Genomic DNA, 27,878 nt, shown 5'->3' on the forward strand with positions numbered 1-27,878 from the left:
GTATAATATTTATTATTTAATATTCTGAGAGGTACACAACTGTTTTTCTATAAGAAAATCAAATGACATACATTTGATTGTCTTTTGTACTTGAGGTAAGGTAGTATACAATATATGAGGTTTATTGTGTCTTAATGAAACAATATATGAATCAGATACATTTTCAACTATAGTATGTTCAAGTGTCAGGACTCACTCAGTGACAAGGGTAAAATTACTTGGGTATGTCAAGTTCTGTTAAATCCATTGTCAATTCAAATCAAATGATACAAAATGAATTATTCGGATACATACATATCAGAGAACCCAATAAAGCTACTGCTGTAACCAATAAATTAACATAAGCCTAGGTCTAGCAATAGTTAAACTGGATAAAAGTAAACAGTAGAGTGTTGGAGCCAGCAGTGGCTTGAGGGTAAGCCTGTTTGGATATACAGTACTAAAATCAGCCATCTTCAGCTGCCAGATAATAAATGTCCAATAAAACCTGATGAATAATAAATACTTTTATGACATGCAATATAATCCTCTGAGCAATAATCAAATAATTTAATATTTCCTTACGGTATCCCACAAACACAGGACATTGTCATGAAGTAGGTATCATTTTGTAATACTGGCAGAAATGCAGTTTTTATGGAGCTAGTTTAAGATATAACCAAATACTGATTCAAACTTCCCTTGCTGCAATCCTCAAACAAGCACAATGCAGATGACATGAACAGATGAAAATATGAGCATTGGAGTCTAGCTAGGAAGCTCAAAGATTACGGCAAGAATGGCAACAGGCCTTGCTGTAATACCAGTGACTGCACAAATTCACCTTCAGAGCCAGCGAGCAGTTGGTGGTGGGACGATCCTGGCAGTTTTCATCTGAGGAAGCATTGAAGCAGTTACAATTCATGTTATTTATGATTTCTTTGAACCTATAGGATTTTTGTTTCTTAGAATATGTAATATTACAGTCATAAGGCAATGTTTTAAAGTGCATATTTTTATTAAAGTGCCTATTTAAGAATTAGTTCACCACAAAATAAAAATTCTGTCATCATTTATCACCTCCATGTCATTCCAAACCTGCATAAAATTATAAACATAATGAATTGCAATAACAAGGAACAAAAATGGCACATTGATGCCATATGACACCAATTATATATATATACATACAGTTATATATAACTTTATATTATATATATAGTTCATATATATTAAAATGTTATATATTAATATTATATTTTATTATATTTTAAAATGTAATATATTCCTGTAATGTCAAAGCTGTTTTTTTTTCAGCATCATTACTGAATCATTACTAATGTCTTCAGTGATTCAGTGATCATTCTAATATTCTGATTTGGTGCTCAAGAAAAATGTCTTATTATTATCAATGTTGAAAACAGTTGCTGCTTAATATTTTTGTGGAAACTGTGATGCATATACTGTATATATTTAACTGGAAAAATAGCAGCATAAAGATTTAGAACAATGTGAGGGTGAGTGAATATTACAATTTCTTTAAGGCACACCTGGAGGTTCGGTGGGGCAGGGCTGGAGTGCACAGGTCTGTTTGTTAACAGGTTTGGTCAAAGAGTCACATCCACGAACAAGCTCTCTTCCCTGGTAACACTTCACATCTCTCATTCGCACACCAACACCACATGTCTTGGTGCACTGAGAAACAGTTGAGTACAAGCAAGAGGAAAGAACAGTGAATTACACTTGAACTTGGGAGCCTTAACTGGAAAAGAGAGACTTGAAGAGAAAATCGGTATTTTAAAACCTAGTAAACGTCTTGGTTAGTACTGTAACCCTGGTTCCCTGAAAAGGGACCGGGTTGCTGCATCAGAATGTTGATGACACTATGGGACCGCTTTAGCATGGTTGTTTCTGAAGCACGTGTGGAATCACTCCAATCTCATTGGCGAAACATCATCCCATGACGCATGACGGCGTACCGCGGAAGCTATAAAGGAGACCCGGACCAAACATTGTCAGCTTTTGTTTAGCTGAAGTGAGTCGCTCACAGCCATGCTGGAAGTATGGCAAGATGACACAGTGTCTCATTCCCTTCTCAGGGAACCAGTTACAGTTGTAACCGAGACATTCCCTTTTGAGTGAAATCAATGCTACATCAGAATGTTGACGCTATGGGAACATTCATACCCACTATACCATAGTGACAAATGCCTGTCCAAGAGTGAATCATGGTGAGCACAAGCTTAGGACATAAGCATCTGAGATCCTGGCGTGGAATCCAAATCCAGGCTGTAGAATCTGATAAATGTGGAGAGGACCAGCCTGCGTCTCAACTGAAAAAATGCTGCGCTGCCGAAGCGATCTCAAGTGCCCACAGCTAGCGTTTTTCAGCAGAGCGCCTTGCGTTCTTAACTAGCTAAAAAGTCTTTGGTGGACACACAGCCTTAGAGGGGGGGCTAGAGAAATGACATTCTGCTTCTGTTGTTGCCTGAGAGAGGCCTGGGGTTCTGTACTGGCCTGGGGCTGCTCCATAGCAGCAGCCTCCAGGACCTGGATTCGGCAAGAGATAAACCTTTGAAATGTTTCTTTGCCTGTTTCTTTGCCTCGTGAAACTGACAGTGTTTACTGCGTAGTCGAAGAGGCCAGGAGGGGAAAGCGGGGCATCCAACAGGAAGGTCCTTTTCTATATACCGGACAACCACAAATGTCTCTCCGTAGCCACCATAGCTGCCATATGTGGATATGTTGATGGCATGGGCCATTTCCTTGGTGGCCCGGAGAAACAAATCTGTGATCCGGTGTAACTCTTTCACAGCGTCTGGGCCCACACCCTCACCTTCATCCAGATCCCTAAGCAGGTCAGCCTGGTATGCAGTATCGCCATTATGTGCAGACATGCTCCAGCCTGACTTACAGCCAGATAACCTTCGCCTAGCAAAGATAATGTCTTTCTACAGGGCTTGGTGGGCAATGTCGGGGCCTTAAGGGCGTTTTCACACCTGGCTAGTTTAGAGCTTCTGTTTCGGAACCTGGTGCATTTTCTTCCTTTCTTCAGTTCGTTTAGGCATATATGAACATGGCAATCGCGCTCGGATCCGCACCGGAACGATTACTCTGAGATTGCCTGAACGAGATGGTCTAGGCCCGATTAAAAACGAATTCTGGAGCAGTTTGGTTGAGATGAGAAGTAATCCGACCCAACAGACTAACGAACCTAGCGATACCATAATTCATAACGGGAAATGTGCTATATAAAAAGCAGCAGTGTCTCATTCTGTGATTTATCTTAAATAAAATGTTATATAATTTATGTATATAAATTATCAGTCAGAGCGGGAAACTACAGATAAAGCCACAATAAGCTAGCAGAGCGAACTTATCAATCCATCTTGCATCTTGATGGATGATGCAGAAGAACATAAACAGGTGAACTCTAGCCAATAAGAGGACAATTTTACTCACATGTGACTTGCATAAACACATTTTGGTACGCTTTGAAATGTTACCATGTGAAAACAAACCGAACCAAGAAGAAACTGCAACATAGTAACAAATTAAGTCCCTGTTGCGGAACAAAGCATTCAATCTACATATAGGAAAATGCCCTAAGAGATGACACAGACTCAGGGAAGAGATAGCTTGCAAGTGTTTCTTCAGATAGACAGAGACATTATGACACAGAGAGTTTACTGAAGCACAGAAGCTGTCAACGTTTCACAAATGAGATTGGGGTGATTCCACAGGTGCTTCAGACACTATCACGCACAAGCGTTCCCATAGCGGCAATATTCTAACGCAGTGCTGAGTTCTCTCGAAAGGTAACTCACTTAGCTTACTGCAAATGCCTACATGGCCAGCTGTTCTACTTTCTAGCAATCTGATACTAGTTGTATTTTTTATTATTTCAATCTGCCATCAAAAATTGAATACATTTTTAAATGTTTCACCTCAGACCATGGTGTTGTGTACCACTTGAAGCAAGGCCTTTCAAAGCAGGTGTCCTCATCTACTGGTTGCTTACTGCTGTCACATTCCTCATCACCATGGGTCTGGACCTTTCCACCCGTGATGCCGACACACTGCACCGTCCTTCTCTTCACACCACGTCCGCATGTTGTGTTGCACTGGAAGGCAGAAGACAATGATTACTGAAGAAATATTAACAAATCGTTATTTTCCACAACATACGCATAATCCTCACCCTCTCCCAGTCTTGAGCCAGCCAATGTGGAGGGCATTCATTGTCTCCACAGGGGTGAATGGCAAGAGGTTTGTTTTCAGGTGAGCACTGAGACTCAGGTACCACTCGTCCCTCTGGTGTTTTGCAGTACACATGACGCACTGTTTTTCCATGCCCACAGATGCCTGAACACTAAGTAGAAATGGAACATTTTTTTAACTTTGAAAAATTAAATGTCTTGCAATCACACCTAATCAAATCACATTTAAAGGGATAGTTCACCCAAAAATGACATTTCTGTCATCATTTACTCACCCTCATTTCATTCCAATCATTTTATTATTTGGAGAAAAATATCTTATATATAAAAAATATATGTTTTCTTCTTTTTTGCCAATACAATGGAAGTACAATTGGCTCCAATGTTGTTTCCTTTCCAGCATCTTCTTATCTTCCTTTGAAGTTCCGCACGGGGAAAAAATGGGTTTGGAATGAATGACTAAATGACTAAATGATGACAGAATTTCATTTTTGGGTGAACTATCCCATTAAGTTATAAGGAGCAGGATTTTGGACCAATGAGATTCTATTGTATAATGATGCAAATGGTGTGAGCTTCATTCACATCACTCTTCATTTGCATAATTAGCTAAATATAGTTGGGTAAAATTCTATAGCAGTGAAAGTCTAGGTTACTGATGTAACCCCGATCCCTGGAGCAGGGAATGTCGGACTGATGTCATGGGTCTCACCTGGGAGCCCAATCACCTCCAAGTGGTAACTAAACGAGCCAATGGAGATTGGCCAGTGTGATTTGCATGCCGATTCACACCCACCTGGAAATACGGGTGTAAACATGACTGGCTTTACTCACTTCATTCATGTTTTGCTGAGGAGCCGAGACAGAATCAGGGGCATTCAGCGGTGGTTCAGGGCTGTGGCAGGGGGAACGTAACATCTCCGTTCCCTCCTTCAGGGAACGGGGCTTACATCAGTAACCTAGACGTTCCCATTCAGTCAGTCACGTTCAACGTTATGACGTTACGTCGGACTGACGTCATGGGAAGCGCCACAGCCACTGAACTGTGTTACAAGTGTTGGAGACGCAGATGCTGGCAAGCTGCCGTGTGCCCTTTTAGCAACTGCCCTCACAATGTCATAACCTACCCAGCGCCCCAAGTAATCCCAAGGGGTAGACCTCCATTCCAAACGGACAATAGACATATGGGATTACGGAAAGGGAATCACAGCATATGGGCATCTAGCCCAGAACAAGGGCTGACCAGCTGGGCATGCACACGAGTACTGGGCCTGGCGTCAGACTGCTGAAGGATGCTGGAGGAACTCGATTCAGGGTTTGCCGAGTGGGGAACTCACCTGAAGAGCAAGTAGGCACTCGTATCCCCCTGTAAGAGGGGAATGGCGCTTCAAGCAAAACAGCGAGCCAGCCACACATTACCAGCTTGTACCCAACACACTGAAAGAAAGCGGCTCCACTCTGAGATTGTAAAAACTCGCAAATGTGTTAGGTGTTGCCCAGCCCACAGCTCTGCAGTAGTCTGCCAGAGAGGCGCTGTGCACCAACGCCCAAGAGGAGGCAACACACCAAGTGGAGTGAGCCCTCACTCCGAAGGGGCACCGCTCACCTTGGGACTGATACACCAAGGTGATGGTATCCACTAGGGCTGTCAAAATTGCTCAAAAATGACGTTAGAATATTCCCTCTAAAAAACACACGAATATTCGAACTATTCAAACATCTGGTTGTGCATTATGTCAATAACAGGACAAATTAATACAAAGAGACATAACTACTTGTATAGGTATTTAAGTTTAAACATATTTGACAACGTATTACCTACACAAAAACAAGTAAATCACCTAATGGCCAAGACCGCAGACCTCACTCTCGCTCGCTCGCTCACTCGCACTCGCAGGCACTCTCTCTCTCTCTCGCCCTCACGCTCATGCTGCGTTCACACCAAACGCGAATAGAGTGTCTGGCGCAAGTGATTTCAATGTTAAGTCAATGTAAAGACGCGTCTATGCGCGTCTGGGGGTCTTGCGGCGCGAATGAGGCGTTAAGGCCTCATTATACTTCTGCGTCGGACCTACGCGAGCCTCTACGCTGTAGGCAACGCATTGGTTTTCATTTACACTTCTGCGTCGTTGTCCGCGTTAACGCGCATTTACACTTGAAGAGGGAGCATGTGAAACCCGAGGGAGCGGTCCTAGCAGACCAATCACAGCGCTTGCATCCGTGTAGAGTTGACGCGTTGTTACATTTTTGGAGTGCGCTACACACAGCCTACGACGTAACTACGGCGTGAGTTTGACGCAGAAGTATAAATAGGCCTTCACACTCTCCACGCGTCAATTTCGCTTCAAACTTTTGCTTTTGACGCACGAATGGATTCAAAATGTTCAAGAGTCCAACTACACGCGGTAGACGCGGTAGATTCACGGTAGACGCGAATCCGATATTGAACGCTCCGAGCGAGCTGTGCTGTGGTAAACATAGAACTTTTCCTTGACATGAAACGGTAAATAATCAAACCAGTGGAAGCCTGCAGTGCATGAAACTGCTGTATCTAACCTACCTTATTCATGCAATACCTATTCAGTCAGTAAAGTAGCCTACACTTTAGTAATGTTTCTGTTTAACGTTAACGCCTTCTTCCTGTGACCTGTCCCCACTCGCAAAGCAGACAGCCGCGCCTCTGCTACCGCGGGCGTTTTTCCACATTCGAATATTAATTTTCACATTCGAAATTCTGTTTTTTAAAACTATTCGAATATATATTCGACTTTAGAATATTCGTTGACAGCCCTAGTATCCACTATCCAGTGGGCCAACCTCTGTTTGGAGACAGCCTTTTCCTTCTGTTGGCCTTCAAAGCAGACAAAGAGCTGCTCTGAGCTCCTGAAGCTCTGTGTGCGGTCCACGTAAACACACAATATGCGAACAGGACACAGCAACACGAGGGCTGGGTCTGCCTCCGGGGAGCCAGTGTAGTCAAGGTCCCGTCCAGGAGCCCGAGGCTGCACTCCCGTTGCACACAGCGCCCCAACCTGTTCTGGAGGCATCTTTTGTAACAACAAATTGCCTTGTTGTAGGGGCACTCCATTTGGCGACAGATCGGCTACACCTAGCGTACTGTGACACCATGCACATGTTCACTTCAAGATCTTAGCTGTCTGGATGGGCTGCATCGCCTTCCTGCAGGAGCCGGTGCAGCCGGAGGGGGACGCCCTCTGCGATGATCAGGCTGGGTCGCCAGCCCGCAGTGGCTTGGTGGCAGTGTCACGCCGGGGCAGGATGTGCTTTATGGCCTCAGTCTGCTTCTAGACTACCGAGAACTGCTGGGCAAAGTCCTCGACAGTGTCACCGAAGAGGCCAAGATGGGGGGCGTCAAGAAAGCAGACTTTATCAGCCAGGTCCAACCAGAGATGGCATTCCTGGACCATCAGAGTGGACATCGTCTGGCTGAGGGCCCGTGGCGTGACTTTCGGTGCCCAGAGGGCAAGGTCAGTGGCTGTGCGCAGTTCCTGCAACAACCCCAGCCCAGGGCTGCTGTCGTCTTACATGCCTTGGACAGGAGGCGTGGACGATTCCATCAGGTGGCGGCATTTTAAGGGGACGAGTGCACCACAATTGCACGATCCACCTGTTGAATGTCCACGTAACCCTTGGCGGCCTCGCCATCGAGGGCAGTGAGAATGGAGGAGGCAGAAGAGCAGCTTTGTGCAGTAAAAGGTGCAGTCAAAATTCTGAACCTCCTCATGCACCTCCAGGAAGAAAGGCACTGGAGTGGTGGCGGCGGTCCGGAAAAGCATGGCCGTCATCTCCTCATCCTCTCCAGAGAACAAAAGCCCACTCCCAGATGCAGCGATCAACATTCGATTCTCATCCGGAGCACCGAATGAGACACAAGGTGCCTCACGTGAGTGACCCGCACCAACATTTGGGAACTCAAAGCACATGGGATGCTAGAGGAGTGTGAGGTTTGTCGGTGCTGGCTGGACGGAGAAGCTCCCACTGTAACCCTCAGATCTCCCAAAGTGCTGACTAGACCCGCAGCTCTACTATGAGAAGCGGCGGGGGGCTGGGTAGCAGCAGAGGGGACTCGTGCCTCCGTATTAAAGAAGGAGAGTCGTGACCGCAATGCCAACATAGACATGCTCTTGCAATGAGATCATGCACCATCCATGAACGCTCTCTTAGCATGCTGTTTGCCCAGGCATGAGAGACAGCGATTGTGGCCATCAGATGAAGTCAGTAAACGACCACATCCAGAAACACATGGACAGAAAGACATCTTGAAAAAGACGCTGACTGCCCGTGCTTGCTTTGCACTTCACTGGACTTCTCTCTCGTGCACAGCAAGCTGGATACGAGACACCGCTGGATGTGCCTTCACACAGGCAGAGAGATCCCACAAAGAAAATAAATTAAAATTGCTGTTTCCTGAGGTAAGATCTCCAATTAGCAATTAGAATTGCTGTTTGCTCTTTTTCTGTTTTCAGAAATATAATCTTTTTCTTGGAGTTAGACTGGATTGAGCGATCACTGTACAACCGCTCGGCTTCAAAGCAAAATATGAATGAAGTAATGCCAGTCATATTTATACCCGTATGTCCGGTTGGTTGTGATTCGGCATGCAAATCTCACTGGCCAATGGTCAATGGCTTGTTTAGTTACCACTTGAAGGTGATTGGGCTCCCAGGTGAGACACCATGATGTCAGTCCGACGTAACATCGAAAGTGACTGACTGAAAGGGAACGGAAACTACAACAAATTAATTTTTTTCATTCTCACTTTCCAAAAGAGTAAAAAAAAGAATATTGAGAGATGGTCAGAAGAGAGAAAGATGTCAAATTTGTTGTCACTCCCTTGGCCGATGTATTAGAAACACTCCTGCAGCAGTTTTAATCAGTTTTTTATTATTTGTTGCCAAGGTAATAAAACACAAAGTATAGTGTTATAAATGTACATACATTTTTTTTTATGAAAATATAAAAATGTTCACTAGATTTATAATGTTAATAACTGTGGAAACGTCTCATCACAATCTGATTCATCATTGTCCTTTATTAAAACTGTCTCATGTATGTTCAGTTAGTTAATTTTCATGGACTTTTAGTTTGTTTGTATTCAGTCACATTTTCTTCACACACAGTTTTGTTCTAGTTTCCCACCAGTCATTTGTCACCATGGACATTCATTGACGATCACAGCTGTCTGTAATGAGTTCATCATGTCTATTTAAGTTCCTCCTCAATTATCAGTGTTTGTCCGGTATTGTTCGTGAGTTACAGTACACGCTGTTTCGTTTGTGTTCGCTCCCTTCTGGATTATCTATGTGCTGTGTTTAATAAACCTCATTGTTTATTAGAATTACTTTCATCTTCCTTGGACTAAACGTTACAAAAACACAGTGTTAAATATTTTTTTACAGTCAAGCATAATGTGTGTGCATTTTAAAATCTCACCGGTCCCCACTCAGACACTGTCCACTGGCGCTCACATGGAGGGCCGGTGCAGTTTTTGGTAGATGCTGGGAGAGTTGTCTCATCACATGCGTGAATCTCATCTGAGCATCTGACCTCTCGAGTAACCAGACTCTTGCGACCACATTTAGCTGGGCACTGCACAACAAACAAAACAAGGTTCTCTTTGGTATGCTACATAACATTGACATTGTCCAACCATTTCAGTTTTCAGTTTGCTATTCATATAAATTGATATTGTTTAAATGATTTTTTAGTAATTTTTTACTGGCCAAGACAAAAATACTGATTTGGAAATATTTATTTACTTACAGTGTATGGCAGTTATAATGGAGGATTAAGTAAAAGAGCTCTTAACCTACCTCAGACCACTCAGCTACTTCCCACTGAGGACCACAAGTGGGGCTTTTACAGGCCCGGCGCTCTGGGGGGAGCTCTAGCTGTGCCTCTGTACAGAGTTCACTGTACACTGAGCTGTCTAGGCCGGGAGCCAGCATTTTCCAGCAACGCACGAGGCGAAACTGGAAACCTTCTCCACAGGTCCGAGAACACTCACTCCAGCTGCTTGCCTCCCATCTAGACAAAGTGCACAGCAAGAATTTTGTGTAAAAAAAAACCACTTTTCATGGGACATAATCAAATTGGAATTGGAATTGGAATAACACCGTGAGTAAATTATAGAATTTTCATTTTTGGAAATTTTTCATTTTTTGTTTTGTTTTCATTCCTATTCTTGTCTTTGCCACAGAGGGAAATGACATGACATGACATGCGAGGGAAAAACACAAGATATTGTGACCACGAATTAAAAATTTGTTCTCACGACTCTCTTTTTAGGTAAATGGGTGTCACTTTGTACTAATTTGTTCCCTCATTTTAGTTAAATTATGGCCAGAATTTACTAAATTAAACACTAAATAAATTAAGGACAAATGAATACATTTGTAGAAAAGATTTACCTAAAAACTAATTCATCAAATATGGCCACAATTTAACTAAACTGAGGGAACAAATTAATGAAACTATGGATTAACAATTTTTTTAAGGGATTTTCAACCCAAAAATGTAAATTCTGTCATCATTCACACACCATCATGTTGTTCCAAACCCATAAGACTTTGGTTGATCTTTGAAATACAAATTAAGATATTTTTAATGAAACCTGAAAGGTTTCTGTCCATTCTTTGAAAGTCTAGGTCACCAAAACTTACCAGATCCAAAAAGATCATAAAGGCATCATAAAATGAATCAATACATATAATCCATTACATATAAAAACACATACATAGAGCGCATCACATATATGGCAAACATGAGTGCATCACTCTGGAACAAAACTCATTGATTCTTGGGCATCACACATGCACGTTTGAGCTTCCATGTTTACCATATGTGATGCACTCTATGTATGTGTCAATCATTGCTTAGATGTAAACTAATCTGTTCATCAAATAAAGCGATTGAATCTCTTCACAAAACTTGAATTAAACAGCTTGATTCATATGGATTCATTTTACGACGCCTTTATGATCTTTTGGTTAACTGTACTTTCAATGGACAGAAACCTCTCAGGTTTCATTAAATCTTAATTTGTGTTTCGTAGATTAACCAAAGGTTTATGGGTTTGGAACGCCACAAGGGTTAGCCTAGTGAATGATGACAGAATTTAAATTTTTTGTTTAACTATTTCTTTCATCTGTGGCCACAATACCTATATATTGTGTGTGTACTGTTCATAAAGTTGTATTAAGCATTTTTCAGCACAGGGTCTTGTGATATATATGTATGTGTTCTTTTATATATGTTGGAAATTGTTCTTTGTTTTTTATGCTGCATCTTGGCCAGGTCTCTCTTGTAAAAGAGATTTTAATCTCAATGAGTTTTTACCTGGTTAAATAAAGGATAAATTAAAAAATGTAAAAAAAAACATTTTATGCATGTCATGTGCGGTGCTCCATACTTTTCCCCTGCATTTCTGTGACAATTGAGCATGCGCACCTGGGCTGGCATTCTCTGCCAATGCAGAAATCATGAACTGGCTCTGGTCGAGTCAAAGCATCACAATAAACATCATCCACCTCAATGCCATCATACCGCACACACATGGCAAGTGATTTCGACACACCTATTCGAGATAGGACATTGTATAAAACAAACCTCCCAACATAAACAAACATGGTTATCAGCAATACTTATGTGTGGATGTTTGTGGCCACTGAGACTTAGTTATAATGTCTTAATTACCTATCGAGCATGTCATACTGCAGGGCTCCTGTGAGGACAACTTCCACCGGTACATGTCAGCAGCGCTCATTTTGTTCTTCTGAAGGAGCCTTTGGTTATTTCTGCGGTAAAGAAAAAAGCATCTCAGACTAGGCCACGGTTCAGCCACCTGCACTGTATATTAGGCAGAGCATTCACGTTTGTTGATGCCGAGACACCAACTGACACTCCAGTCATAAAACCACTAACATTTGTACCATTCCTGGTCACACTCATTACCTTAATGTCAAGGATGGAAAACAGCGCATTCTCTCAACTAGACAGAAGCCAATAAAATTTGTTCCTCTTGATAAATTCCTGGGATTTATCTGATGCGACAAGCGTAGTCTGTACCCGAGTGATCTATGGCAATTTTTTCCACAAATAACAAAACATCTTGAATTATGTTCCTCAGAAAGTCCATCATCCTTACATTCGGCCTTCTTTTCTTCTCTCCACCTGGAATCTTTCTCTTCTCCTTCGGATACGAGTAAGGGCATTTCATGAGATGTTCTTTATGATCTCTGGCAGAGGGGCTGGTAAAGCAGTGTTTGGACGCGGCGGAGGGAACCCAGCATGAATTATAAATATGATGGAATGCAATCCCGCCAGCCTCTGCTTGGCCGTCTCCCCTCGGCACTCTGAATGTCTCCAAGAACGTTAACAAAAAAACCAAGCCAGAGCTTGAGTCTGCAGCACATTCCATTCTCCCTTGAGGAGGGCTGTCCCACACATGCGCATCCAGCACAGCTTTGGCATGCCAGTGTGGAGGGCTAGGACCTTACATTTAAAAATGCCAAAAGAGGCAACTGATAAAGATACCTGCTTCTTCATTGTATGGAAGATCTTGGCATGATCTTGAGATTGCTAAAATCATGCTCGAACAGCAAATAATGAACAGATTTAAGATTGTGATTTAGCTTTTGTCAGCTTTGCACAATGTAGAATTTGAACAGTAAATGTGTCCTGCACTACACAGACTTTTGTCAAATGCCAATCAAATGCCTTCGAGAATGAGGATGCCCCATCCCATCAACACAACGACTAGCAAGTATCAAATCATCCTTCATGTCTGTTATGTAACAAAAGACTATTGGCTATTGAAATAAATAAATATTATAATAATTATTAGAATTATTAAAATATGATTAAAAAAATTAATATGATAAAGTATACAACTGTTCAAATGTTATTATAAATGTTATTATTTGAAAGAAATGTATACTAAATAATTAATATCAAAGTAAAGACATTTATAATAAACAAAAGATTTCTATGTCAAATAAATGATTTTTCATTTGATGGTTGATGATGGTTTCTAGAAAAATATTAAGCAAAATAACTGTTTTTAGCTTTGATAATAATAAGAAATGTTTCTTGAGTACCAAATCAGCTTATTAGAATGATTACTAAAGGATCATGTGACATGGAAGACTGCAGTAATGGCTGCTGAAAATTCAGCTTTGCCATTACAGGAATAAATTACATTTTAAAATATATAAAAAATAAAGAACAGTTATTTTAAATTGTAAAATAGTTCACAAAATTACTGTGTTTACTGTATTATTGACCAAATAAATGCAACCTTGATGAGCATAAGACACTTTCAAAAACATGAAAAAAGTCTTATCAACCATAGTGTACATTATCGTATTTACCTGGTGCGATTGCTGCGATTGCGTAAAATGGTAGTAAGAGTTCTGTTTGGGAGTAGGAAGTCCCCCGTGTCATTTCGCCGGTGCCCAAGGGTGAACTCAAGCAGTGAGCCATTAAGACCCGCTTGCTCAAGACTGCTGTAGTCTAACTCCAGTGGGCTTGCTTCAGAGGACAAACCATCTCTGTGAGTTAGAAGCTGATTGGTTGAGATGTTTGCAAGAACACCGTCTGAGCCAACTCGTTCTCCCAGTAGCACTCTCCAGATGAGGTTTTCAGAGTTTGCCATGTCCTCAGTAGGTCTGCTGATTGGTACAACACCAGGGGCTCCTACTCCACTGGGCCAGCTGCAGTTCCCCTCTTTTAAAACAAGAAGAAAGATAGATTCATTAAGGAAAGGATGGATTCGTTTGAAAAAAGCTAAATTAATTATGCTTTAGGGCACAACCTGTTATGGTAGGACTAAAAAAAATGTATCCAAAAAACTTGGTCAGTACCAACACAAAACACAAGTCTGGGTTTTAAACGGATCACTGCATATCAATGCATTCAGTAACAACTCATTTGAGAGGATCATTGCCAATTTCAACAGATTCAGTTTAGGTTTTATAGTTGTGAATGCTCTATACAGAAAGGAAATTCAAAGAGTAGTGTGGTATCAAAGACTATAATGCAAGACAGGGGCACAACCTTCATCAGGACACCTCAACTCATTTAAAAATATCAATGTCAGACCAACAGCAAACACAAATGTCTGTAATTCTCATTTTAGCCAAGGAAAATGCCAGGCCTCTCTGAATTTTTCATCCTCTCTTGCTAATTTTTGTTGCGTGTTATGCATTATAAAGTACTCCATAGGGCCGGCAGAAAGAGGCCTTTTAACTCACTGATGATTGCCCAGTGAACCATGTACTTTTTCTGTCTAGTCTATCCTCCACTTACTTCAGATATAGTGAAAGCATCACTCCTGTGTATAAATCTCAGAGGTGAGGCTGATGGGTCATTTTAAAGATCACAGTAATCTTTATTTCGGGTCCATTATTTAATTTGTGTAACAGGTCGGTTATGACGGGGGAAGATGCCCCTTCAGGAAACATGCATTTACTGCTTAAGTTGTACTTATTTAGAGTATCTAGTGTATTTAGACATGAGCTCAGGATGATGATACATAACGTTTCAGGTTAGGACTTTGACCATGGTTCCCTGAGAATGGAACGAGATTCTGCATGGCAAGAAGCGACGCTATACATGCGTCTTGAAGTATGTGTGAAATGTGTGAAGTATGCATCCAATGTCATGCCGGGGTGTCATCACGTAGTGTGTGACATCATGACCAGGAAGCTGTAAAGCGCACCCGGACCAAACCATGTCAACTTCTGATTAGCCAAATCAAGTCGATCGCAGGCATGCAGAAAGTGTGGCAGGGCGACGCAGCATCTCGTTCCCTTCTTAGGAAACCGTAGTTATAGTCGTAACCTGAGACGCTTTCGAGGGAACTCACACTGCGTCAGAAGAAGCAACCTTATGGGAACGAGAATGCCCACTCCGCCATACTGACAAGTGCCTGTCTAGTGTGAATCCTGCGAATACCTCGGACATGAGACACGAGCACCTGGGACCCCGGTGTTAAGTCCAAGTCCAGGTTTTAAAACCGTACAAATGTGTGCGGAGAGGACCAGCCTGCCACGTCACATACTGTACATCTTGTAGCTTTAGAAGCCGGCATACTCCTAGTAGAGTGCGCTCTGACAGCCATCGGTGAAGGCTGACCGCACGCCTCATATGCAAGAGAGAAAGCCTCCACCTGCTCATTATCTGTCTAGTCGCTGGAGAACTTTTCTTGGGCGAACCAAAACAGACAAACAGCTGACCGGATTTTCTCCACAGGGCAGCTCTGTGGACATAAGCATTCATTGCTCTGACTGGACACAACAGATTAAACTTCTCATGGTCTGACGTCTGATATGGAGGAGGACAAAAGGCTTCCAACATTATAGATCGTGCAACATTTGTTGGAACCTTAGGCAAGTAACCCGGTCTAGGGTGCAGAAAGGCTTTAACCATGCCGGGAGCAAACTCTAAACTCTAAGTTTCTAAGCTGCCAGATAGTCTACTAACTAAGAGAACTAGCCTCTCGAGACTGGTCTCTGGTATATTTCGAGTAGTCAGTTCAGCGCCCTGAAGCAGATGACTGGCAGGGAACAACTGGCTTCTCTAGCAGAGAGGGAGCGGGCCTCTCAATGGCGCAACATCTCAGAGCGGACACTGAGAACTGAAGTCGCTGGAAACCGCTGCACCCCTAAGCACCTGAGGTACTTCTTAAAGCACATGATGGACGGGAGCAGTCCCAGTTCAAGCCTAAGGGCAGAGAATGGCTTCCTCCACGATCTTGACACCTCAGTGTCAAAAATCGCAGGCCCCAATATGGAGGTTGCACTTTGCTTAGCAGAAAGTGCTCATCAAGTTTGCTTTTAGGACGAGCGCCCTGCCTCTCAGCCAGCCAGTCGATGTTTAACTTGGCCACAGCAGGAGTGACAACCTCCAGCAGCTCCTCATATGCAGAAGAGTGAGGTGGTGAGTCCTCAAACTCTCCTGCCTCAATGATGAGCACATCCACCTCCTCAGAGCTGGATAGCTGCAGCTCCGGGTCTTCACTCGGGGCGGAAGAAACTGCTGAGCAGTTTGACACCTGAGAGAAGGCACTAGATTTAGTGGGTGAGGGTAGAGAAAATGCAGCGCCTTTCATGAATGAAAAAAATGATTTAGTTAATGAATTGATTAATAAGACATACATTTGACAAAAAAGAAAAAAATAATTCTAAGCAAGGATTCATTAAAATCATCAAAAGTGACAGTAAACCATTTATAACGTTATAAAACATTTCTGTTTCAAATAAATGCTGTTTTTTTTACTTTCTATTCATCAAAACATCCAGACAAAAATGTATCATGGTTTCTACAAAAATATTAAGCAGCGCAACATTTTTCAACATAATAATAATAAACATATTAGCAATATTCGCATATATACAAAATAAAAACACCATATAATAGTAACAAAATGTCACTTTTACTTTTCACTTTAAAATGAAAGTTGTCTTTTTCTAAATAAATTAAAATGTCTACAAATCCCTCATTAACTAACAGACTTAAAAACATTTAATACAATCTCAAATTTGATTCCTCATTAAGGTACTTTTTGACAGAAATGTATAGACAGCGTAAATTCATATATTTACCTGTATACTGGACTGGTGTGTTAGCATCCTGCTCACAGTCAATGTTAGCTGTCTTGTACACTTCATTGGTTTCCTGGCCAGGCTTTTGTCCTTCCACAGCCCTGGGCCCAGTGGTCTGTACCTGGTTCCCCTCCATCTCAGGAACTGCCTTATCATACATACTCTCATTATGATGTAAAACACTCCCAATTTCTACAGAAACCAGACTAGATCCTCCTTGTGGGCCTCTGTAAATGGGGGGCTGGGAGACAGAAGCCATAGAGTCCCTCATCACTGTGTACTCATAGGTAATGTAAGGATTTTGGCCATTTTGGTTCCAGACCTTTAAGGGAACAGACAGAGACATGTCCAACAAATAAGAGACCATTAAGACAAATATGTTATGATAATATCCCATTTTAAACTTGCAGGAAACAATATATAAATATTCTGGACTAAAGGCTGTTCTGTTGCACAGAATCATGCTTTGTTTGGCAAGTTAAGGGCACTGCGGTTGAAAAATGTCCATAATTGTCCAAAGACATTTCAGAATTTCCCTTTTTGCTATACTGCATCATCCCACATTCATCCCATAAACCCAGATTAAAGTGAAATAGTCATTCCTCCAGGGACAATGTATCAGAATATTACCATTTACGCAGAGTGAACCATTAGACCTTTGGCCTGCACAAAGTCGAAGCCATTGTTAGCCAGCCAGTGAGATTACCCATGAGCCCTTGGCGGCGAAGGGAGGACCACGGCTACAGTACCAGAACATTGATGGGCTGATCGATGGGCCCTTTAGCCACGATGTACTCGATCCCCGTCTCATACACATCTGTAGGCCGCCGGTATTTGAAAATGGTCCCTGCTGCATGGAAGTTCTGTGGGGTGTCCACTTTATATGCACCATTGAAGAAAAAGTTCCCTGCTTGGTCAGTCACAGCTGGAAAATAACAAGGGTGAACTATAGCGATGGGAGGATTGGATCATTTAATTGACCTTCTCATTCAATCATGTTCAGCTAAATGAATGAATTCATCTTTATTCAAGTAATTTTTTTCATTTGAGTGGAGTGGAGTTAAAATGTTATATATTCATATATATATATATATATATATATATATATAGCCAAATTAGAACACATACACCTATGCCATCTTTGATTATAAAGTATTCTGAATTAAGAAATCATTATAATGCAGCCAATGATAAATAATGAGAAACATCAATTATGTGTTTACCTCCAGAGTCTTTCATTTATATGCATTTGTTTATGTATTTACTTGAATGCATATAAAATCTATCCAGCGCTGCAAAAAAAGTTTAATCTGTGGATGCGCGATGGGCATGTTTTGCTTGGTGCCAATTCAATTCAATTCAAAAAAGAAAAAAAAACTCTCCTTAAACTTGTATTTCCTTGTAAGTTCGGAAAGGGCGATTCTGAATGAATTAATAGGGTAATTATCATGAATTTCTCTGCACAGATTTGTGCCTATATGCCATCATGGAAAACCCAGGCTTTCACTTGATATTGTAGATAAAGTATGAAGTACTTGTCATACTTTGAAAGTCTAGTGCACAGTTGAGCACTCAAGCCATTCAAAGAGACTGTCCCAATACCAAACGTATTTCCAGTATTTGGCCTAAGTGTTCCAGTGGGTGTGAAGACCGCAAGTGTGTGTAGAACTTTTGATTACCCCATGGGACACACTTATAGTGTTGTAAAAATGCAAGTAAAGTATTTACAGAGCTTTTTTTACACATTTAAATTTTCTATACTTTGCACTTTAAAATAAACCTCAAAAAGTCTCTTCAGTAGTCCCTATGTACCAGACAACATAGGGAAAACATAATTCACACGCTATACCACTCTGAATGATTTACAGTACAGTTGCTCACCCAGGATATCTGCAGACTTCTTCCTCTCTATAATTTGGATGTCCCATGATCCTTCTGGGATTTGAGTTATCAAAGAATAACCTTCAAAGAAAGAGTTCACTTAATTAGGATTCTAGTTCCTTGATGAGTTTACTCAGAACCATTTAATATGAATGCCATTCTACAATACATCATGGGTTACGCATAAAACCATGGTTCCCTGAAAAGGAAACGAGACACTGCGTCATATGAAAATATGTTGGGGAACACCTTCGGCGTGCAAGCGTCTGAAGCAAGTGTGCAACTAGTCCAATCTTGATTGGTGTTACGTCAGCCCATGATGTATGACGGTGTACAAGGAAGCTATAAAGGGAAGCAGGCAATAAAGCAAAGGTAGCTTCCGATAGGATGAAGCAAGCCGCTCAAAGGCATGCAGGAAGTATGGCAAAGGGATACAGAGTCTCGTTCCCCTCTCAGGGAACCATGGTTACATGCGTAACTCGAGATGTTCCCTTTCGATGGAACTCAAGCTGCGTCGTATCATGACACTTTGGGGAACAAAATACTCACTTTGCCATGCTGACAAATGCCTGTCTTTGTTTGAAGATGTTCAGGCACAACTCAGGACATAAGCACTTGCGACCCCGGAGTGACCGGGTGGTCCAAACTGAGGAACCTTATTGAAAGTGCCATATCCCTTGTGGAATGAGCTCTAGCTTGAAGAGGTGAATGCAGACTGCGCACCTCCTAAGTCATAGAAATTGTTTCCACATTCCACCTGCTTATAGATTGTTTGGTCGCCGAGCAGCCCTTCTTAGGGGGCTGAAGCATACCAGTAACTGAAAGGCCTGAAGGACTGTGGACTGGGCCACATTAGTGGGCACTTTTGGTACATAACCCGGCCTAGGGTGAGAACCCTACCTGGACCGAACTGGACCGAACATCTGTTGACACAATCTTGCAATGTCCAGATGCTCCCAACACTGGGCCTTGGGAAAGGAACCAAGGCCTTTTTCCACATGATCAAGGAACGAAGGCACCTGCCTGTGCTGTGGAAGAATAGACATGGGAGTAAGCGTCCTTTAGATCTATCGTAAAATAAAAAAAACTTAATTTGACTCGCGAAAAGAGGAATTGTCAACATCTTGAATCTGAATCTCCTCAGAGAATAGATCAAGTGACATAGATCTATGATGGGACGGCGCAAGTTCACTTAAGTCGTGTCCGAATCCACTTTTGCTAGTTTAACGACGGGAAAAATGGTTGGCGCGCCAGGCGCGTGGTCTAAAAGGGTTGTCCCTATTCTCATAATGAGGGTTTTGTGATTTATGTGCATTAAACCAATCAGAGTCTCATCTCCCATTCCCTTTAAATGCCAATTTCGCTCGTGCCATGGCAGATTTGCTATTTACATGACGGAATTTTGATAGTGGAAAGACCGAAGCCGTCTCCAGAGTGCAAACGGAACTGCTCGTGCGCAAGGTAAAAGTGCGCAAGCAGACCATCTCTTGATGTACACAATAATAATATTTTACATTGTAATCATTTTATTTTAAATATTTGGCTTGTTTGTGTGCTGCTGTGCGTCCCTGTGTGTTTAATAAGCAGTGTGTACGCGAGTTGTGGACCCGCCACATAAAAAAAAAAAATTGTTCCATTGACTTTAGACCAGGTTTCAGTTGGTCAATGGCGCAGTCTATTTCTGTTGCCTCAAAATAGCAACGCGTCAACAATGCGCCAGAACACACCTCGTTTTCAGAACAGCACGCCCATGGGCGCACAAATGGGCGCAAATGCATTTGCCATTTAAACAACGTGGCGCAGGACGTGAAAATGATAACTGCGTTTGACTGAAACTAGCAAAAAACACTTGCGTCGCCGCTGCATTGCGCCAGGTGTAAGATAGGGCTCTGTATGTGCCGGGGTTAATGAATCTAAATTAATCTTTCCTGAAGGCTCTGAGGAGGAACGGATGTAACTCGCCTTGCCCACCAGCAAAAATGTTACCTGACAAGGCTTGGTGGGCAATGCAGGGGTTTTCAGGGACAACACAATCTCAGGGGAGAGATATGCAGTTAATGGGCCCTATCTTGCACCCAGTGCAATTGACTTTGTACACCGACGCATGTATCATTCCTATTTTGCACAGCGGACTTTTCCCTCCACAGACGCACGCCAGTAAACTAAGGAGTGAACTTGCACTCCCAGGGGGCGGTGCAGCGAAAAGAGGAGGCGTGTTCCGGCGCAAACGTTCTCTGGTGCAATTTTGCAGGTTTAGAAAACAATTCTGCCACTGACCAGGAAAAACCTGGTCTACAGTCAGTGGCGCATGTTATTCATATGCTATTTTAAGGGCACATGCTTGGCCATAATCAATGTAGCGTGTGCACAACGCGCATACACTTTGATTCTTTCATCTACACAGAAGCAGGAGTTTTCATTTTTGCAAATCATACATTATTACAAGGAAAAATATTAACACACGAGGGAAATCATTGTTGTGTCCATGAAGATGTGAAAAAATATGCATAAATCTAGCTTACACATTTACCCAAATTATTATACGCCTGTTTAACTGAAGCTTGTTTGGGTGGGTTTCTCCCATTCCCAATGTCACTTCTCTGTCTTTTACGGCCCTGACAAGAACGTCGGTCTCCTCGGCTTTGAACCGCTCCTGGCGTGCGCCTGGCAAATCCGCCGTTATAATAGCAATCCGCCATGGAACAAGCGTGCCTGCTCTTAAAGGGAATGTGAGATGTCGCTCTGATTGGTTTATTTCACGTTACGCCCAAACCACACATATGAATAATGTAGCTACTTCAGACCAACCCATTTTAGATTTGAGTCAGGCGCAAGAGTCATTTATCCCGCCGGTATAATAACAACAGTGCCCAAGACCCGCCCACAAAGTTACTTGCGTTTCGTGCTTGATACTTGCGTTTCAGATCGTTAAAATAGGGCCCATTGTCTCTTCAGCCTTCTCCTTGAGCCCCATGATCACTGAATAATAATAAACTGTGGGGAGACATGAGGAGAACGGCTTCTTCCAGGACCTCGACACCTCAGTGTGGAGATCTGGAAAGAATGTCAAACCCCGACGTGGAGGTCTTTTCTTGAATGCTTCCTGCTTCTCGACTGGCCAGTTGATACTACGCTTTGCCATGCACTAGTTAAAACCTCCACAAGCTCCTCATACTCTGGGGAATGGGCTGGCGGATCACCCAAATCACTCACATCAATGCTTAGGACATCCATCTCCTCAGAACTGTATAGTCCCATCAACATCCACTCGCCCAGGGCAGAAGAAGCTGCAGAGTGGGCTTCCGGACCCCGAAAACGAGCACTGGAGCTAGAGGTTGAGAGCTGAGAAAGGGCTGAAGCCGTCTCAAGGTCCTCCCCTAGCTCCATTTGCGATCCCCACGAGTGAAGTAACCGTGAGACCCGTTCCCGGGGAGCGTGAGCCTGGGCGCTTTTCTTTTCTTTTCTTTTCAAACACAACCAGGCAAGGGAAACTGTTCCTCAAGGGAAACTGTTCACAGTATACACAGCCAGCCCCCTCGAGAGCTGACCGTGCATGCTCCACTCCCAAGCAGCTCACACATTCAGATTGTGTGTACGTCAAAGGCATTCCCCAAAGTGTCGTCATACAACGCAGCGTGAGTTCCCTGAGCACTGAGCTAACATTACCTAGACTGGAAACCCCACGACGAAAGTTCCCAGTAACACGACTGCAGCTGCTCCCATCTCCCTGACATACACCACACTTATCCAGGGTGTTTGGAGAGAAGAGAACACCATCACATCCAATGGGCTGCAAAGTTACACATCAGCTTATAAATTAAGATCACATGCATGAGAAAAGTAATATAAGGATGTATCCTTATATTAGTGTACAGCCATCTACAGTATAACTTACTTCACATCTCCCATCTACACACACACCCCTGTAGTTGCTGTATTTGCAAGATGTTCCATCCCGTGCAGGTACCATCAGCTGTCTTTGACCATCAGAGGTTGTGCAGTGCAGGTCACATGGATTACTGGAAATGTGAACGTAGTCATCTACAGGAATATAAACAGGGTTCATTGTTTCAGCATAAATGATACCTTCACAGCACAGCTTCATTAACTAAAACAGTTAATACCGGGATAGAGAGGTTTCCAGTGGTAATTTTTTCCACTATAAACTTGAGAGTTGAATGACCAGCACTGCTCTTCTCTGAAGCTCCTTCCTGTAGAAGGACATTCCTGTAATTCACAGAAATACAATCAGTTGAATACAACTGAATACTGCTTTTTGGTTGCCACTGCACAATAGGCAAACTTAAAACTGGCTAGAATTATGCATTTACAGTATGCCTCAGGTGGAAGTGGAACATGAGGCTCGCTGTCAAATTAGGCATCTGGGATGCATTTCTGTTGGTCTGTCTAAAATGCACTGTGTATATGTGTGTGATGAGGAAAGGAAAGACAGATACTGTGAGCTGACCTTTGCGTTGCAGAGATGATACTTTTTTGCATTGCCTGTGCACGTCATGTTGTCTTTACCAGTTGTTGTTTTCTTTCTTTGAAAGAAAAATATATTGTTTTAGTTTAGTAGACATTTATTACACTCTCAAATTTTCTCTTTTTTACTGGTGCCTAGTAAACAAAATTAAATGATTTTTGTTTAAGGATTTGAAACAAAACTAAAACCATTTTTTTTCGAGAACATGCAATGAATTTTTAGCAGGCTAACTTATGGAAACCCATTTCTCCCACATAAGAAAAAAATCACACTTTGCTAAATCTTAATCATGACATAAAAAGTTATAATTATGACATAAAAAAGTCTAAATTGTGAGATACTAAGTCATAATTATGAAATAAAAGGTCAAAAGTATGAGACTCTAAGTCATAAATATGAGACAAAAAAATTAAGACAAAAAAGTCAATTATGACAAATAATTGAATTGAATAAAGTTTATTTTAATGTCATAATTATGGTTTAGTATCTCATACATTTGACTTTTAATGTCACAATTATGACTATTTATCTCACGTTTATGACTTATAATCTCATAATTAGTATCTCATCATTTAAAATGTTTGATTATGACTCTCGGCTTTTATGTCATAATTTTGACTTTATCTCATAATAATGATGTCATAATTTTGACTTTTTTCTTGTAATTTTGACTTCTGCCATAATTTATACTTTTTATCTCATAGTTTCGACTTTTTATGTCTAACTTTTTATGCTTTACCAAACCATGGCTTTCTTTTTTTCATGCGTCATAAATGGTCTTCTATTCCAGCTAGCTACCATAACTAGCTACAGTAGTTGCTGTATTTCAAAGGTGGGGGAGTGTCAGGGAAACCCTGTGGAAATGTTCTTCACATAAGATGTATCTTGCTGTTAAATCTTACCAGCATTATAAACAGTAGCCTAACTAAATGTTTTTATAATAGATGTCTACGTATTATAAAATGTGATAAGCTGATGTTCATTGACCTTTGTTTTAGACAGTGTCTGTCCTGTGACATGACACCTCCTCCACAGGTACGTGTGCAGGCGGTCCATTTTGTCCATTCTCCCCACCAGTATGTGATCACCTCCAGCCCGTCCTCTAGACTGTTAGAGGCAACACCCTCATCCTTTGGAAAATAAAGAGTTCATTTATTAAAGTGAGTATTGGAGACCAACATCTTTGCTTAGAGAAGGCTATAACGTTTCTTATATGTGTAATCTTTGACATAGAGTATTACAAGTAGCACTACAAAAATAGTGAGGTTTATGATAAAAACAAGAAAAAAACTATTTTCCAATGGGGTGAGATAGGTGTGTGTGTATATATATATCTATATATAATTACAAAAATATGAAAATATTTTTCTGTAGTTTGGTGCTCTGATGCAAACTCGGGTTTTGATTTATCATCATAGTAAAAAAACGAATAACTTGTCAACATTACAAACCTGTCCTCTGCTTGAGAGATTTCCCAGAGACAGAGCCAGCGTTACAAGACCAAGCAGCACCAGACTGCTCTCCACATACTGGGCCCTTAACCAGATCCCCATCCTGTAGGACATGAATATTTGGGGGAAAAAGAAACTGAATAGCCTCTCAAAGCATAGGTTTAAATAGTTCTCTACAGATATAAGCACAAAGGAGATTGTTTTTCGTTCAAAATGACTATATGTTCTGAGGATATATTTGAATGGATGACACTGAGAGTATCATTTAGGGCCCTAGGCAGATAGATAAGACATGACAAAAGCTATATGTGTGTGTGTGGTCCAGGTGTTCCCTATGCAGTGGGTACCAAATGACAGGTACACAATGATAGTAAAACTTTGATAGAATTGTTTTGATGTTGTGGGGACAATAATTGAAATTAATCTCTAACTTTGTTCTATTAATTTGTCCTGTTGTTTGTAATTTGCTTCTTTGTTCTTGTTTTTAATATGAATTTAATATGAATTTTGAATATTTCCCACCCCTATTTGGGTGAATCAAAGATGCCACGAATAGCTTCTTTTTTTTTACTCAAAATCCACTTGGCTTAAAAATATTAGGAAACGTGCCCTCTCAGTTTGCATGGGCATGACGTTTTATGTGACCGGAACACATGAAATGCAATGAAAGGATGAATGCAGTTCTCTGGCTTGTATTTAAGTCCAGGGATGCAAGAACGTATACACTTCATTTAAGAAGACCATAAAAGTGAGCAAAAATCGCCAATCACACAAACTTCTCCAGTTCTCCTCCATCTCATGACTTCTCATCAGACCCGCACCTCCAATTAGGTAGGCTCCTTAAAGTAAGCAAACAGATCATCTCACTCTGTTTGCAGTCTGGCTTTTCCTGGCACTAAATATTGGTGACAGGTGTCTTAAACTACCCACTGGAGCACCTGGAGTTCATTATCCACCCCAGACACAGCTGGAGCCCCGCCAGCTCGCCAAACACTCGTCTCCCACAGACCACGCGACGAGGCTGCGACCGCCGAGACAGACCTTCCTCTTCTGAGTTTCCCAGGCCACGAAAGAGAGTAAACACAGGCTAACCCCCTCCCCTGGGGCCTCCGCTCAAGGGAAGAGGGGTGTTTTTCTTTCCCTGGCAGCAGACAGACAGCAGGGCCATTCCCCATTTGGGGGGGGGGAGGGGGAAGCCCTGTCTGTGAGCTGGAAGCAGACTCATCCTTCTCTGGAAGAGCTTCTGGTCACAGGGACCAGACGCAAGGATTCCTCAGTTCTCTGCAGCCTTCTCACGTCCACCGTCTTCAAGTGGAAAATCAATATTGCAGCCAGTGATGGGTACAAACTCACAGCATGTCAACCATGTAAGTGCTGAGAGACCAGCAGCAAGTGTTGTGACACATTTATGCAGATCAAACTGAACTATTGAGAGCAGATAATCAATAAACATTCACATTTACATATATGCATTTGGCAGATTTTATCTGAAGGGATTTCAAGCTACGGAATGTATACAATTCCTATTTTTATATTTTATTTATTTATTTTATACATTTTTATTTATTATGTATTACACTCATTGTGGAAATTAAAAATGACTAAAATTATGGAATAACGGATTTTTCTGGACATGAAAATGACATTTGATTTCTTTATCTAATTTTTTAACATGGAAGAAAGCTATTTCCTGTGAATGTGAGAAGGATACATAAGTATAAATTACTAGAAGAATAACAGTTTACTACAGTTATTTATGCTACATAACAATGTGTTTATGATTATAGTTATAAATTCATTTAATATGATAACAAATACACAAAAAAAAACTCAAATAGTGAAAGTGATATTGGAAGACGTCAGTATTTATATTACTATAATATTGTTACAGTGCTCATCTTGTTGCTAGTCAAAGACAAAAACAAGCAAAAAAACATTTTTGTACATTGTAAACTATTTTTTTCTCAGCTGAGAATTTACATGAAAATAATTTAAACTCTAAACGACATTTCATGTTCACATATTTATTTAGTTGGCAAGTAGTTTAGTAAGCAAAATAATGTACGGTCAGTCATTATCGCAAATTAGTAAAAAGTTGAAACAGAATGCGTACTTTTGAATACTTACTTATTGGAGCCCTACATGACATTCTGGAAAAAAATTATACTAAAAGTTTTTTCTTTTGTTTTAGTTACATCATGGTAACCTTGTACTAATTACTTCACTCGTTTTAATTTAGTTAGATCATGGGAAATAATTCTTAATTTATGGCCATGATATCTCTATACTTTTTAGGGCTTCATCTTTCTCATTCTTTTGCTTTGGATGCTGTCCACCCTTAAGCTGCTCACTCATTTCTTGTGGTTCCCCTCATCCATTCATCATCCATGGTGATTTATTTATGTGAATAGATAAACTATTATGTGAGTAGAAAATAGATTGACTATTTTCAAGACTAAAATCAAATTCATTTCCCTCTTGCTTTACACATTATCAAAACCACACATTAATTTTCTAGGGATTTTTCAAATGGACATTTCAAAACATGATGGACTCATCAGAGCTAAATATCTTAACTTAAGTAGACTTTTCAATAACAAACAGTATAAAAAAAGCAAAAGCACCATGTTCATATTTATTGCAGAATTTATCATGCAAGGAACATTTCATTTTCTACTTTGGACTTGAAGTAAGCCTCAGCTGTTCTCTGCAGCTGGACAAAAAAAATTGAGTGCCACATTACTATCACTTGATATATATAATTTTTTTTATTTTTTTTACCTGACAGACCATTACTTTCACTTTATTCACTTTGCATCAGCACAGAGCAGTCAACACTGTTTGTTTGGGTTTGTAGAACAAGTGTCTAGTCTGCTTGGCTTCCCATGCTCTTTTCCCAAAACATTCAGCACTATTCAGTGAAATGGACACACACACACACACACACACACAGAGTCAGTCCCATAGTAAATATTTGCCCTTACCTGCAGTCCAGTGGCACTGTTGGAGCTGAGTGCTGCTTGGACAGTGTAGGTGGTGCTGGTGGTGGTGGTTTCTTATGGTGTGTTCTGAGGATGTGCTTTGTAAAGAGGGTAAGGTGTGCTCCTGCATCCCTCCTCTCCTCCGTCCTCTCCTCCTCCCTCCCCCTTTCTTCCCTTCAGTCCCAGCAGGAAGAGAGTGGCAGAGTTTGGGAACGCCTTCGTAAAAACACTTTCCCGGCTGGTGCCAAGCTCAT

The 27,878-nt window shown here is 41.4% G+C and overlaps 1 protein-coding gene across 1 annotated transcript; it reads right to left on the bottom strand.

The window, feature by feature from the left end:
• On the bottom strand, positions 1–27,878 carry LOC311292968 (ADAMTS-like protein 2; the record flags this gene model as incomplete). Its single annotated transcript, XM_084412810.1, is given in 22 exon segments — positions 1–873; positions 1,530–1,674; positions 3,927–4,103; positions 4,181–4,351; positions 9,654–9,809; positions 10,034–10,247; positions 11,670–11,796; positions 11,916–12,016; positions 13,592–13,946; positions 16,826–17,147; positions 17,575–17,750; positions 18,707–18,787; positions 22,373–22,496; positions 22,602–22,747; positions 22,831–22,933; positions 23,175–23,250; positions 24,180–24,322; positions 24,644–24,746; positions 27,645–27,702; positions 27,705–27,768; positions 27,770–27,809; positions 27,811–27,878. Coding segments are annotated over 22 exon segments (3,063 nt in total). The 3' UTR covers positions 1–760.

Source organism: Rutilus rutilus, assembly GCF_951802725.1.
Source record: "Rutilus rutilus genome assembly, chromosome: 7".
Classification (NCBI taxonomy): Eukaryota; Metazoa; Chordata; class Actinopteri; order Cypriniformes; family Leuciscidae; genus Rutilus; species Rutilus rutilus.